This window comes from Heliconius melpomene, chromosome 20 (genome assembly GCF_056956725.1).
Source record: "Heliconius melpomene rosina isolate 202511_hmr_F chromosome 20, ASM5695672v1, whole genome shotgun sequence".
Lineage (NCBI taxonomy): Eukaryota > Metazoa > Arthropoda > Insecta > Lepidoptera > Nymphalidae > Heliconius > Heliconius melpomene.
The window spans coordinates 12,739,456-12,753,932 of record NC_140408.1 but is presented as its reverse complement, the minus strand read 5'-3'; the positions used below and the strand labels follow the sequence as shown (position 1 = coordinate 12,753,932).

Below are 14,477 nucleotides of genomic sequence, written 5' to 3'. Positions count from 1 at the left end.
AAAATTGTTCTTGAACGAAATGTTTCTACAGATATTAATATTGTTTGATAAATATTCTATTTAAATTAAAATTTTAAGGAAATATTCAAAGTAATACCAACAAACTTTATTTTAAATTTTTATTGATTACAAAAGGTTGTCTAATTGTGATAAATGGAATGACTTACAATACTGATTCCAATGCATACACAATATAAATATATAAATAGTAATATTGGGTCTTTTACTTTATGCGTTTTATAATTTGTGTATTTCACGTTACATATTTAAAGTTCTAGGAAGAAAAGTATAACTATTAGTATGATGTTTCTCATACTCTTTTACTCACTGTTTATACTCGAAATTAAATAAATATAAAAAATTGCATAAAAAAATAAATAAATTAATATATTAGGTATAATTATATATTAAATAATTTTGATAACATTCTAAACTACCGTTCAATCAAAACTTATTCATTATAAACAAGTAGTAGTATGTGAGACTTATTAAATACTTATGCCAACACACGGAAATATTGCAATCTAACTTAACATTATGTTTACAAATAAAGTAAAGACTACATACTTAAGTACCATTTAACCAACTGCTGCCAATAAAAGTTGCGCAACATCTTCTCTGGGAGACCTTGCAGTTATCAACATTGTGACTCCCACAGCACCTGACGCAATCCGTGCTCGAACCATAAAAGGCGCGCCACTTCTAAAAATTCCACACCCCCTTATTTCTTTTATTGCTTCACCCAATATTGTTGCTTTGGGTAAGCCCAAGAATTCACAAACCGCTTTAGCTGCTGAACTAGGATCCAGTTCTGGCAAGGCGTAAGTATCAGTTATTTCTGGAATAGCGAATGCACGATCCCAGGTGTGCTCAAAATCATCACCAATTATTCTGTGCCTGATTTGATCTGCAACGCCCATGTAAAATTCTTCAAGAGGATAGGTGTCAGCGTAACCATCGCCAGGATCTGGTACACCGGTGTTCGGGTCACAGTCTCGCACAACAAACTCTAATGTCGCTCCAAATGAACCCATGCTTTCTAGAAATGCGCAAGGATATTCCACCACAACGAAAACGCTGTCTGGCTTATCATAAACTAGCTTTTGGCAAGGAAGAATCGATTTTACTTCAAATTCTGGAGGACATTCTAATCTTACGTGAACTTGCTCTAAGATTTGATCATTGAGAGTATTGATACACTCAAATTGAAATACAATATGTTTAACATAAACATGTTTGAACAAGCGCACTCTATATTCAGTTTCTGGTTCTGTTAGCTCTATTGGTGTGTTAGTTTTGAAGAGTGTACCAAGCTTTTCAATACCTGGCACTTTGGCAAGTTGCTCAATATATATTTCTTCTAGAGACATTGTTTTTGGTTTACGAACTTCAATCTGCACTACGTCTTCCTTTGTCTCTTGTTTTTCTTCCGTGGGGACGTTCATTATATCAAATGGCTCATTTGGCTTTGTGGCAATGTGATCTCGTAAGGCTTTTTCTAGCAAGACAGGGTTCGGTTTTGGGACATCTATTATAAAATCGTTGATCAATTGTTGATCTCCAGAGTCCAAAATAGCATTGTAATATAAAGCCCGATCTCTGACTTCATCTTCATCGTCTAATTCACATCTAGCAAGAAGAACTTTAATATTTGGAAGTAATTCTGGTCTTTGTGCGCCAAATTGAGCAACAGCCGATACGGCAGCTGCACGTACCGGTCCTGACTCCAAAATAACTCGATTATAAATAAATCGAATATAACGTGAAGGTTGTCGTGACTTAGGACCTTCACGTCCAAGTAAATGCAATATACGGACAGCCAAAGCTGTGTGTTCACAATCTTCAATGAATTCGCATAAATGAGCTAATCCTGTTTCTTTGGAATCAGGGTTTTCCTCAACCAGGGCTATAATAGCATCAGCGATCGCAGCTTTATACTCTAGACCGCCTTCATCACGAAGCATACCAGCCAAAAACGCTGCTAACGACTGGTGTTTTCTGGGAAACTTTTGACATAAACGCCGTATCGCTTGGACAACAACGATTTTGAACTCATCCGAAATTTCCGATACGAAGCTTGATATTTGTTTCATTAAGCGATCTACCGAGCTTTCTGCGCCGGTCGCTAACAATGTGGTAACAGCTAGTGTTGCAACTGATCGATTTGGATCAGATATCAAATTTTCCAAATCGACAGCACATGCTGCGACAGCTGTAGGATGTTTTATGGTTAGTTTAGCCAATGTCCTAGCTCCAGCCAACCTCAAAGTAGCTTTAGATGAGCCACAGAATAATTGTAACACGGATACCGCTGGTGCCAAGTCCCTAGCAGTTTTCCGCAAATTAACAATAGCATGTGCTGCTTCATATATGACCATTTCGGATTTATGACGTAGGCAGCATTCTATAAATTCTATATAACTTTGGGCGGCTTCAGAATCGTTGTTCTCAACTAATTGGGCTGCTAAGCGAATCAATAAACATAAAGCATATGGTGATTTTAAGGGACTTTTAGTTAATCTGGATACTAGTTTCACTATCGAAAGTTTGTCATTTTTACGAGTGCACGCTAAAATGCCTAAAGCATGGTATGACATCATAGCATTATCTGAGTTTAAAGCTTCCTGTAACAATAGATAAGAATAATGTGTATTATATGGAATGAAATAAAAATAAATGAAGCTGTTGTTTGTTGGGTTAACAATTAAAGGTGGTGTACTCAATAGTTGCAGGTTTGGTTCTCAGAAAAAATGTGTATTTCTGATTTGGAAAAAAATATGGAAATTAAAATTTTCAAAACAAAAATTTACAATGTTAAATAAAATTATGCATAGCATATTATAAGTTAATTATAATAATATCAGAAACAAATAAAAATATTAATAAAGTAACATAAAAAGTTTAATTTCTAATAATATAACATATAAATAAACAACATAATTCACAAAGCAAAACTATATGAAAAGTTGCTTAGCCTTAAAAAGTTTAAAAATCCAATTCCTTTACACTTAATATTATCAGATGAGATAAAAAAATTACAATGTTTTTATGATAAGATTGTTAATACTTTGCATATATGGAATGAATCTTTGAACATTAAACTCAATTCTCACTTTCCATAGGAGGACACCGTGGCAGTGTCTGACTACGAACATTATTATTGTGGGTTCAATTTTAGCTTGAGGAAATGGATTGTTTTCATTTCCTTGCTCCAGTAACACAAGAAAGTGCAAATAAAATTAACTTGAAAATGGGGTGTGTAATGTCTTAACACTAGGTTCCTCCACTTCTCCTATGCTATATGCAGAACACAGCAAGAGAAAAAAATCTTTCCTTTCCACATTCAGACTCATTCCTGCTTGGTGATAAAATACAAAATTGCATTTTAGGGAGTATCTAACTCTATCAAAAAAGCACAAATTCAAGAGACTTGCAGAGTCAAGTAAATGAAAATTTATTCACATAATTTAATCATATTTAAAATACTTAAGAATATAATTTTAAAATTTAAGCTATAAAAAAGATTAATATCATACATACCAGAGCTTCATTGGTCCAACGTCGAACTAAATCTGGAGCAGTGAATGACAAATGTAAAGCAGACACCAAAGAAGCAGAACTAACTGCTGGATTCTTGTCAACAATTGCCTGTTTCATATATCTTTCTATAGCTTGTAACATAGTACTATCAGTTATACTACATAACGCCCTTATGGCCGCCGCTCGGTACAAATCTTCCTTCCCAGTCATATCCTTAGTTAGGGAAGATGTCACAATAATAACATCTTGAGCGAGTCTACTCAATTCCTTTATACATAAGTATACCATACGGCGCAACATTACATCTTTCGATTGAAATAGCTTAGTAGTTGCAAAAAATGCATCTGTAGCTTCCTGGGTCGTAAAATTCTCACCTTGATTCAATAAAAAGAGGATTTTTGATAAAATGTGGGAACATTTTCGTGGATTCACCGGAGTCTCATTAAAATATCTTGCGTCTTGCAAAACGATTGTTTTGTCTAAATTAGCGTAAGGACTGCCTCCATTGTCCTCTTCTTCTTTCTTGTCTCGCTTAAAAGAGCTCATTTTGAGCTTCTTTTTAGGCAAAATTAAAAAGTTCGGTGCCGTAGAATACAGTTTTCGGCTTACACGTCACATTCGATTTGTTGTCACTTGTGAAATGTCAAATGACAACTGTCATTTGTTATATATTCAGAAAAAATAGTTGTAAATTAAATTATTCCATTTTAATTTTTTATTTTAAAAAATCGAGTCGGTTCAATGTTATTTATTTATTATGCAGATATTAGAATTTCATATTTGTTCCCTAAATTAGAATATCCCATAGAAAAACAATTAGGATTTTCTTGATATGATTTTGTTTTCTAGAAATTTGTGGACAAACATACGTAAGCTTGCGAACTTAAGCACATGTGAAAATCTGAATAAATCATCAATTCTCTTAATATTAATAAATATCCAATTCTGACGATGACATTATTATGGAACTAGGATAGTGAAAAATATATTTACTTTGATAGAAACGACTAGAGGGGCTAACAGGCTGTTCTATCCAGCATAGCGGTCGACATTATAATGGCGTCAGATACTACCCTGGCTGAATTTCACAGAATAATTTGGCAGATTTTACCAAAGGATTTTCAGTAATAAAATTAGTTTAAAATATATCTACAATATCAGCAACATCTTTGAAGCATGTTGCACAGTAATTTTAAGGGTCTGCCTGACAATTCCAAAATTCAAATGGTGACAGATTAAAAAGGTGAATTTTTTGCATAATTGTAAGTAAGATAAAAATCTACATAATTAGGTGACCATTGAGATAGCAAATAAAACCAATATTTATATAAATATTTACAATTTATTTCTTTAGATTGTTCTCTACAATCTTGTTCGACCCATTGCAACATTTGAAACATTCCCATACTTAATTTCATATAAAATAAAATGATCAAATATCACAAAGCGTCGGACTGCTGATAATAACATACACTATATACATCAGTCATTATGAACTTATTTCAACAGAGACATACTTAAAATAAAAAAATCTGCTTAAAATATGTTTTTTTAAATTTATTGACCAAAATATACAACAATACAAAAGTTCGAAAAAAAGAAAATGTTAGCATCTATGACATTTTTTTCATTTGGTTAAAAATAAAGAAGATAAAAAACAATGTATTCTACAATAAGTTAAAAAAAAACAGGATCGATCTGTCAATACTTAAAAATTTACTCATACAAGTGATTTGGAGTGAAAAAACAAACATAATAAAATCAGTGCCGTTGCCTTGAACAATATTTATCAAATTGAATTAAGAAAATACCAATATTTTCACTTCAAACAAAGAAACATACATGTTACATATGAAAGTTAAATATGAAATAATAATATTTAGCTCACAACTTATTACCATTTTAACTATACCAATATAATAACATATACCGTTCTCTTAACTCATTACTCCGTATTTTAGTGACAACTGCAGTAAAATGTGCTGCTGTGTCTGCTGTTTAAACTATACATATTACTTAAAGATATTTGCATAAACAACATTTTTTATAGTATATTTTGGTCAATATTTTTTTACCATTAGAAAGATCTGACTACTTCCATACTTTAAAATTTGTATTTCAGTCTGTTATTTTTTCTGTAATCTTTTAGAACATAAAATGTCATATGACTTTATAGAATGTAAAGTTTCAAAATAAAAAAATACAAGATATGAAATACAAAAAAAATGAAAGATGAAACATTAGTATACCATGTTTTTTTTTAAATATAACTGACTAAGATACAAATTTATTCACCCCTACATAAATTCTCTTTAGCAAAAACTGTCAAATTAAAAAATATATTTAATCTATATTACAAATCTTTTTTTTTTGGCATTTTTATACAATAATGAACAATTGATACTCTATAGAACAAAATGAAAAGAGTGTACATATATGTATTATATTATAAATTGTAGAATTTATTTATAACTTTAGATTCCATCTATTAAAATTTAAACTTATAAATTCTGTATTATTTTATTATTCTGTATTATTTTTATAAATTCTATATTATTATAAAATTTAAGACTTAATAAGAAAAAAAAAAACAATACTTTAAAATATCTTCAAAGGAAATACTGAACAACTACATCAATGAAATAGTTCTATAATCAATCAACAAATAAATCAAAAATATTTACATTTTTTTTTTAAATTTTGACAATATAGCATCTGCTTGTGGCTGTGGTGAATTTTGATTACAGTCATGTCTTCAAAGACACTTCCAAGGTTGATATGAACCAATGGACATATTAGTCAATGAAGTCGGTCCATCTGTTTAGTCTCTATACAATATATATATAATAAACACAAGGAGGAGGAGGGTACTCCTTTACATAGTAAAATAAAGTAATAAAAATTTCGTTACATATATTCTCTCACAGATAGATTTTTTAAAATTTCAACTATTTTGTTCTACAGAGTATTAATGAACATAAAATTATGTATGAATGTACATATCATTTACTTATTATGAAGATACACATTTCAACCTATGCTTCCTATTGAATATTAGTTCTGTATTTATGTTGTTTAAAAATTTTGAACTTTATGATACTATTGTTAACATTCTTAATCATTTGTTTATTTTGTAAGTACAAAAGTTATTGTCTTTATGCATTACTATGTCATTCTTACAGTTAAATGAAATGACATTTTTTTTATAAGAAAAATAATATATTTAAAATAACTCTATATTTAAAAAATAAAGTTATGTCTATTTTGATAAAAAAAGTATTATAGCATTATAAGTAAATGTATGCACAATTAAAACTAAACACAACTACATGTATGTGAACAATATTTTAAAACTAGTGTTACCATATAAAAGCGTATTTTTCAGGAAGTTATTATGCTTGGTGTAAATTTTTTCACATGGCAACACCTACCAAGTTAAATAGAAAAATCCATTTTCAAATGCATAACGAACTTTTAGTTTCACTGTTATAATTACAATAAAGATAAAACAGTCTTGAAAAATTTACCAAAATATTTAGGGCTGCCATTATTACATAACAGAACATGACATTTTAAAATTGACTTTTTGACACTGGCTCAATATGAAAAAAAAAGATGCAATAAACGGCAACCCTAAATGTAGTGTTGCCAGTTCAAGACAATATCCATCAATAATTCAACAGTACCTACCTAGACACTATGTTATACATATATAAAACTGTACATATATTTATCACATGTTTACGTCACTAATCACTGAGTCACTAAGTCACTATCACTCATGGGTGTAGAAGATTAGTTGCGGGTTCGAATCGTCGGGGGACACTTCTAGTTGAACATATTGAGGTGTCGTTCTTGCTGATTCGTAGGACGCGCCTCCATTGCGTGATAGGCAGTTTCTTGATCTAAAAAAAATTAAAATATTTTAATCAACTGTTCTATATAAACAAAAAAATATATATTTCTAAATCAAATATTAATAAAATATCTATACATATTTCCTCTTTTTTCGTGGAAGCAGCACAACTGGAAATAATCTTATGTAAAGACAAAGAGAATTTTATTTTTTTCACAACCATAATGTCAAGTCATTTTACTATTTATTATCAAAAATAGTTAAAGAGAAGTAACTAGTGTTAAACCACTTTGATCCTCAATTTTCAAAACAATACGTACAGAGGAACTCAATGCAGCATTCGGTCTACTAACGTGAGGTAATAGAAGTTATTTAAATATAACAATTCTCCCGAATCTAAACCACAATCATCGCATTGGGTGACTCCACCACCACAAGCACTGCGATATATCTTAATCTTATACTTATTGTTAATTTATTTAGCTTTTAAGTTCCACCACTGGTCATGCAATGCCTCAAGACTTCGGCCTCCACATACCCTTCTATATGCGGGATACAGTGTGAAGCTAAAATACTTATTCAATTGAAATAAATTTCTAAATGTATAATTATACTCACTTAGCCTTAGCGTGTGTAAGTATATGGGACTTCAAATTGGTACTTTGCGCAAATTTCTTGTTACAGCCATCGAATGGACAGACATATGGCCTATCACCTGTGTGTATACGGACGTGCGTTCTGAAAGAGATAAAAGAAAACAAATATTATTTACAATCAAGAATGAATTAAGGCTGTATGTAAACTATATATGATAAAATAGTATAAAATTATGTGAATTATGAGTAGCAGAACTCAACATCGAGCTCCGTCTACAAGAACAGTTATTTTTAGTTTTATCCCGCATATAGCAAAGGCAGTCACTCCTTTCTCATTATGACTCTTCCGTTCCCCACTTTGCGCTGAATTCTGGAAGCATATGAGTAGTGGAATTTAACACCGCGCCTTACAAGAACAGAGAGAATAAACAATAATTTATCAACGTTAATACGATTTTTTTAACGTTGATAAATTATTCTTTGGTGGTTTACAGAATAATTCAGTTTCCTATTTCATCAAAGGTACGGCCAGCAGACCACTATAGATTGAGTGTTTCGAGTGATCGAGTTTGTATTACAATAATTAATAAATAAAAATATAATAAATCAATCATCAAAACTAACCTTAAATTAAAATCAAGTGAGAATCTCTTTCCACAGCCCTCAAATGTACATTGAAAAGGTTTCTCACCAGTATGGACCAGCTGATGCCTTTTTAACTTGGAACTTTCTACAAAGGCTTTGCCTGAAAATTTAAAATATAAGAAACATTAATCGTCGTGGTCCAACAGCACAGCATCTGACTGTAAACGTGACGGTTTAGGTTCGATTCCTACTCAGAGGAATGGACTATAATCATTTCCACACAAAAGCTCTATGCTATATCAATGTTCCAAAAATTGGGCAGTGCATGGAGAACAGTGTCTTATTCCTAAGTTCCCTGTGTCTACACTTCTATATGCAAAATACAGCGTTAAGCTAAAAAAGTACATATATAAATATAAGTACATACCACATTCAGCACAAACATGTACTCTAGGTCCGTGCGTATGCAAATGTTTCCTCATTGCGGAGTTATCGCGAAACATTTTGGAACAACCTTTGTGTGGACACGCTAAAAAAAAAAATAATGTATTACTAGTGACCCACTCGCATGTACTTATTATTATATTATTATCAAATTATACAAAATCTGTAAAAATATGTGCGATCCTGATGTATAGACTATATAACTGTAAAGTTTCATTTAAATCTGTTCGGTAGTTTATGCGTCAAAGTGAAATAAAAAAAGAAATTAAATATTTAATATTTACATTTCTTCGCTCTGGTGTCAAGGCAAAGCTAGGGGCTGAGTTCCGCTACGCATTTTAGCATCCCGCACATACAAGACAGGTAGGCGATTCCCACTTTCCACAGAATTCTCGAGGTATTACGTGATCATTGGCGAAAATCAACGCCACGCAACGAATATATAAAATATTTTATTCCCCCAAAGTGCGAATAAACCTACGACCGTCGCGTTTACAGCCGCACGCTTGCGCCCCCGCGCCAAAGGCCTCTAAGATATTCGAGGCGAGGATATGTAATTATTAAATTACATATAGTCTGATCCTACAACACGCCATGGTTTTGAGTTCAATTTCCACTTGTGAGAAATGCTTGCAATTCTAGCTCTAGCAAGGCAAAGCACAATGTCTAGAAAATCATACGGTGCGTGGGGAACAGTGTCTTATCAGTAGGTTTCCCTTACGTACCCTTCTATATGCGGTGCTTCGATACAGCGTGCAGCCGTCTTTTTTTAAATACATTATTACATAGATAATATGTTATATACCTATTGTTCTATCAGACGACTCGGGCGAAGGTTTCTTTAGTCTAATCTTGTGTCCTGGCCTCGCAAACTCGGCTAATTGTTTCGGATCTGACAAATCTAAGCCTGTAAAAAGATATTTATCTGTAGAAAGCTAACTTCAGGGCGGCCACGACTCGTCGACGGTACTGTAACAGATTATGACAAATATGTCCGTACCTGGCATATTATCATTTGCTAATACATTCTTCTTCCCCGTCATATACTCCGTATAATCAGGGTCTGGTTCAGGATTTGATCCGTCATCTGAAATAAAGACAGTTTTTTACAAAATATTGCTAACATTTTTAGTAAGAACTAAAAACCATTTACAAGCTATATAGGCCATTGCGACACCTTGGGTTGCAATGGGTGTGGGGTTTTTTAATATATGAAACTTTTCATCATGAATTATTTTACTTTACTATGTTTTAATCAATTGTGCAACATTCTGCTAAATAGTTCGTAGTCTATTTCCTAAGTCTATGTAACACTGAATAGTGGCTGTAGATATGATCGCTACTTGAGGATTTTTTTTCCCAAGTAGCTATCTGCTACCAAACATGCCATATTTCTTAAACAAGCAATTAATAGTGAAATGTCTCGAAAAATGAGCAGTGCATAGATAAACAGAGTATATGAATAAATAATAAATATTACCATCATCTTCTCCTGTAGCCCACATGGTAACAGAGAATTCGCCTTCCATGGTTTTTATTTGTACTTGCTTCTGTTCCCATCTCCTCGCTGCACGATTGTTGCCCTCCATTAGACCCATTGGGACTTCACCTGAATTCCCAAAAAAATTATTATATTAGCATTCTCAGCTTCACCCACTTGATCTGCACTATTTTTTGTTTACTAATTTGAATTACTTTCCTGTTCTGCTAACACTATCATTTTAAAGTCAATATTTATTTATTTATGAACTTTATTTTCCATTATACTCACCTATAGGCATTAAATGGTGTATATTATTGGCATTGTTTCCAACACGCGGTCTGCCACGAACTCTTCTGGAACAAAACATAATTACAATTAATTTTTAAAACTAGATTTTGGACTATAAACTGTGTTGGATTGTGTAAATAATTATAATGTATTATAAATTAATAATTAATGTAATGTAAGTGTAAAACTAATAGGTTTTCTTAAAAAAATATATTAGTTAATTAAATATTTTAAATGAGGCTGCAATGTGACAGCATCAGAATGAATAAGCAGATGACTGGATTTGTGTGGCACACTCTTCTATATGCGGCTCAAAGTGTGAAATATTAAAATACGGCAAAACAATTAAAAATTACAAAATTTAAAACCTGATCAAAATCTGCAAATGGATACAAATAAAACAGAAATAGCACAAAATATCCACCTGCTAGTAGAAGCCGGCGCATGATACACCGTATCGTAAGGATTCTCCACTTGGTGCATAACCTCGTCTGGCATGCCCGGCAAAATGACTTCTTCGCTGCCCACTGAAATTTTGTAGTCTGTCAGCCGTGCCAACATGTTGTTTCACAATATTTGTTATAATTATAGAATCTTTTAAATGCGGTTTCCCCACCGTGTCCAAATAGTATGACATATTACTAGATGTAATATAGCCTATATAGCCTCCCTAAATAAATAATGGCGACGCAAAAATAATGTTTCTATTCGAACCAGTAGTTTCCGGGATTAGTGTGAGTGCGTACAATCAATTAAAAGAGGTCCACAAAGACTAAGCCCATGCTTAGTTTTTTTTAATGTAGAACTACAAGTAACAACATAGCTCATTTAAAGATAACTTTGAAATTATGTATTTAGTTAATAGTAAGATATGTTATATTTATATGTAAACCCAATAGATCATTAACAAAAACATTGAGGTGAGATGAGGTCGTCAAGGCTAAATTGTACAGCGTCTGAATGTAAAGTTGACGGTCCTGGGTTCATTTGCCACTTAAAGCTCTGATTACAAAACAAGTTGGACAACATTGTAATCCACCACACCTACAATCAAATATATGTCGCTATCTGCTGCTGACTTCAGTGCTGCTAACTCATTGACCCTACTGTTCTTTAATATTCTTATTTAGAAAACATAAAAATTTGAATGTAGTGGAGTTAGAACTTGGACCTCATTAAAAGAGCTCTGACCACTAATGAATATGTTCTCACCAAGCTAGGTCAAAATTCTTATATGCTTGTTACAACATAAATATGTTTTTTTAACTTTACCTTCTTCCAAATGTTGCATACCAATGACTTGTTCTTCAACTTCTTCATATTGATCATCAGTTATGTATTCTTCATACTGTCCAGGTTCTATTTCTTCATACTAAAAATCATAACAAAATATATATTTTTTATTATTGAACGTAAAAAAATAGATTTTGATTTGATTTTAAAAAAGAAAACTCTATTGTAGTGCTATAAGAAGCTCATATATATAAGCTGATGATTGCAGGCTTGATTTTCACTTGAGGTACTGTATATTATGTATTTTTATAGTAGTCCATGACTCTCTCATCTCACTAAAGTGAAACAAATGTAGTGTATTGGCTGATGTGTAACAAGTTAGTCTTTTAACAAAAAAGAAATTTAAGAACATAGCATTTTGAGACTAGTTTTTTTGTTATCAGCTATGTGCTGGAAATATTTTGTTTATATAGGAAAAGCATCAATCATCAGGCCATTGTGGCAACATTTGTCAGTAAAGTTATAGGTTTTATCTCCACTAGGAGGAAAGATTGCATTAAATATGTTTTAATTTCCCCTCTCTGGTAAGAAGTAGTGCAATGTTCAGTTCACTAATTCAATATGCAATGCTTAAAATTCATACAGAATGCAGTCTTGAGATTAGGTTCTCCCTACTTACTTCGCTATGTAGAATAATAGTATAAAGAAAAAACTTGTATAATTTTATAATTCATTTGAAAGACTAACCTTTATACCAACTTGTTCATCCCCATCTATTTCAACCATACTACCATGAGTACCTATTTCTACTTCACACATTATCTCTTGATTCATCATTATGAAGCCAGCCTTTCTAAAATTGAAAAAAGGAAAAGTTAAAGCATAATAGTATTTTATTCCAGCATTATTCATTAATCTTATATCAAATAAAAGTCATAGTTATTAACTTGTTTTTGTAATAAATTTAAAAATTATCTTTGTTTAAATACTATTTTTTTTACAAATTTAAATTGTGTAAAATACACTTATGATAAAAACTTGAAAAAAAAAAGAGGTGCGGGTTCAAATCCTGCTAAGTTCAAATTTTTATATGTTTTCTAAAGCGAGCGAGTGAAGCTGATTTATTTTTATTAATTTAACTTTTTTACTTAATGTAATAAAACAACTTAAGGTTGATAATTATATTTTTTTCCTGTTTTTTTGTTAATTTTACATTAATAAACATAATTATAAAATCAAATGAATTAATAATATTATGGAAATTATACAAAACATTTATAATTCTGTGGCCCTATATTGTCTGTTCAATGTCTTGCCTAGTTAAAAAACGACTGTCATTTTTTGTTTTTGTAGTAGTAATTGGAATTGTCATGGAAATTAGCAGTATTCATTATCGTTTTAATTGAGCTTGTTAGTTATTTTTAGAATGTTGATTTGGATATAACGGAAAACAGTGTGCTGTTTATTACAGAAAATCGACGATAAGAAGTTAATGGGCGGAGAACGTTCGCCGAACTAGTTTCGTTAGTGTTAATATCACATTACAAGACAACCTACATGCGTAATTAATTTATAGTTTGTCTACGATCCCATCGCTTTCAAAACTCAAATATTGCTATATTTATAAACTGAATCTACTGCTTAAAGTAATATTTGGTCGCAGTAGGTGCGTCTCGGCTCAACCGGCCGGGACATCAAATGTTTTTTTTAGATAATTATACAAAACGGCCACGCCAATCTTTCTTTATACCAACCCTACGTTTATTGACCTTCATTTTAATAGACTCTAGAACGCAAATCGAATCGTAAATACATAGAAATTTCGAAACACTTGTTACAATGTGTCAAAAAGTATGATTGTTTTCAGTAGAAATAGTTTACCTTTATTTAGCTTATAACAAAAGCTGCACGGCCCCCTGGAGACGTATATGGACTGCTGCGTGGGCGAGGATTTTTCCTTGACAATTTCCACTGCAATCAATACCATACACTTCAGTGAAAAAAAGTTTTATAATTAGTGAGCAAAAATATTTGAAATTTACGCGAAAATGTTTATAAAATATGTCCGCCTAAACATGGCGTCCAAAGATGTCCGACCAATTTCAATATGGCGATGCAAAATGGACGCCCGCTCGTACCGCTGATACTTCGAGGAAAAAGCAGCAACACACAAAGCCTGTGAAAAAATACATTTTACAATGCTGCCATATACAAAAAATACTTTTATTTTAAAGTTTTTCAAAGTCAATTTATAATTTAATTAGAAATTATATTCATACATTAAATACGGTAAATTAACTAAATATAATAAAATAACACACTATTTTTATAAAGATAAGCTCATTAGCACAAGCTAATAATGAAGATTGTACAGATTTTCTGTTATTTCGGTTTATTTAATAGATGAAAGTAAATTAAAGTAATTGCATATTATTAAATGTAAATTAAATGG

At 31.7% G+C, this 14,477-nt stretch overlaps 2 protein-coding genes across 7 annotated transcripts; both read right to left on the bottom strand.

Annotated features, from left to right (window-relative positions):
- Positions 1 to 105: 105 nt before the first annotated feature.
- Positions 106 to 4,188, bottom strand: LOC146528078 (coatomer subunit gamma-2-like). The gene is made up of 2 exons (XM_085205130.1): positions 3,541 to 4,188; positions 106 to 2,624 (listed from the first exon to the last, which is right to left on the bottom strand). Exons 1-2 carry the CDS (start codon positions 4,084 to 4,086, stop codon positions 579 to 581), a joined length of 2,592 nt encoding a protein of 863 aa, XP_085061256.1. The 5' UTR covers positions 4,087 to 4,188; the 3' UTR covers positions 106 to 578.
- A 674-nt stretch (positions 4,189 to 4,862) lies between these two features.
- Positions 4,863 to 14,190, bottom strand: LOC146528077 (uncharacterized). Of its 6 annotated transcripts, none has more exons than XM_085205137.1 (13): positions 14,123 to 14,179; positions 13,907 to 13,996; positions 12,773 to 12,878; positions 12,065 to 12,164; positions 11,217 to 11,319; positions 10,793 to 10,857; positions 10,502 to 10,630; positions 10,022 to 10,108; positions 9,827 to 9,928; positions 9,005 to 9,106; positions 8,617 to 8,737; positions 8,015 to 8,134; positions 4,863 to 7,445 (listed from the first exon to the last, which is right to left on the bottom strand). In XM_085205137.1, the coding sequence occupies exons 3-13, from the start codon at positions 12,860 to 12,862 to the stop codon at positions 7,316 to 7,318; spliced, it is 1,149 nt and encodes a 382-aa protein (XP_085061263.1). In that variant the 5' UTR covers positions 12,863 to 12,878; positions 13,907 to 13,996; positions 14,123 to 14,179; the 3' UTR covers positions 4,863 to 7,315. The 6 variants fall into 6 exon arrangements, with proteins under 6 accessions (XP_085061263.1, XP_085061260.1, XP_085061261.1 ...); XM_085205134.1 differs by having other exon boundaries at positions 11,217 to 11,334; positions 14,123 to 14,176; XM_085205135.1 differs by having other exon boundaries at positions 10,793 to 10,854; positions 11,217 to 11,334; positions 13,907 to 14,190.
- Positions 14,191 to 14,477: the final 287 nt, after the last annotated feature.

Coding starts and splice junctions, on each gene's coding strand:
- LOC146528078 (XM_085205130.1), bottom strand. CDS start 4,086: ATGAGCTCTTTTAAGCGAGACAAGAAAGAAGAAGAGGACAATGGAGGC. Junction 2,625..3,540: donor GTTGGACCAATGAAGCTCTG/GTATGTATGATA, acceptor CTATTGTTACAG/GAAGCTTTAAACTCAGATAA.
- LOC146528077 (XM_085205133.1), bottom strand. CDS start 12,862: ATGATGAATCAAGAGATAATGTGTGAAGTAGAAATAGGTACTCATGGT. Junction 10,858..11,216: donor GCGCCGGCTTCTACTAGCAG/GTGGATATTTTG, acceptor GTTTTGTTCCAG/AAGAGTTCGTGGCAGACCGC. Junction 9,107..9,826: donor GTCGTCTGATAGAACAATAG/GTATATAACATA, acceptor TTTTTTTTTTAG/CGTGTCCACACAAAGGTTGT.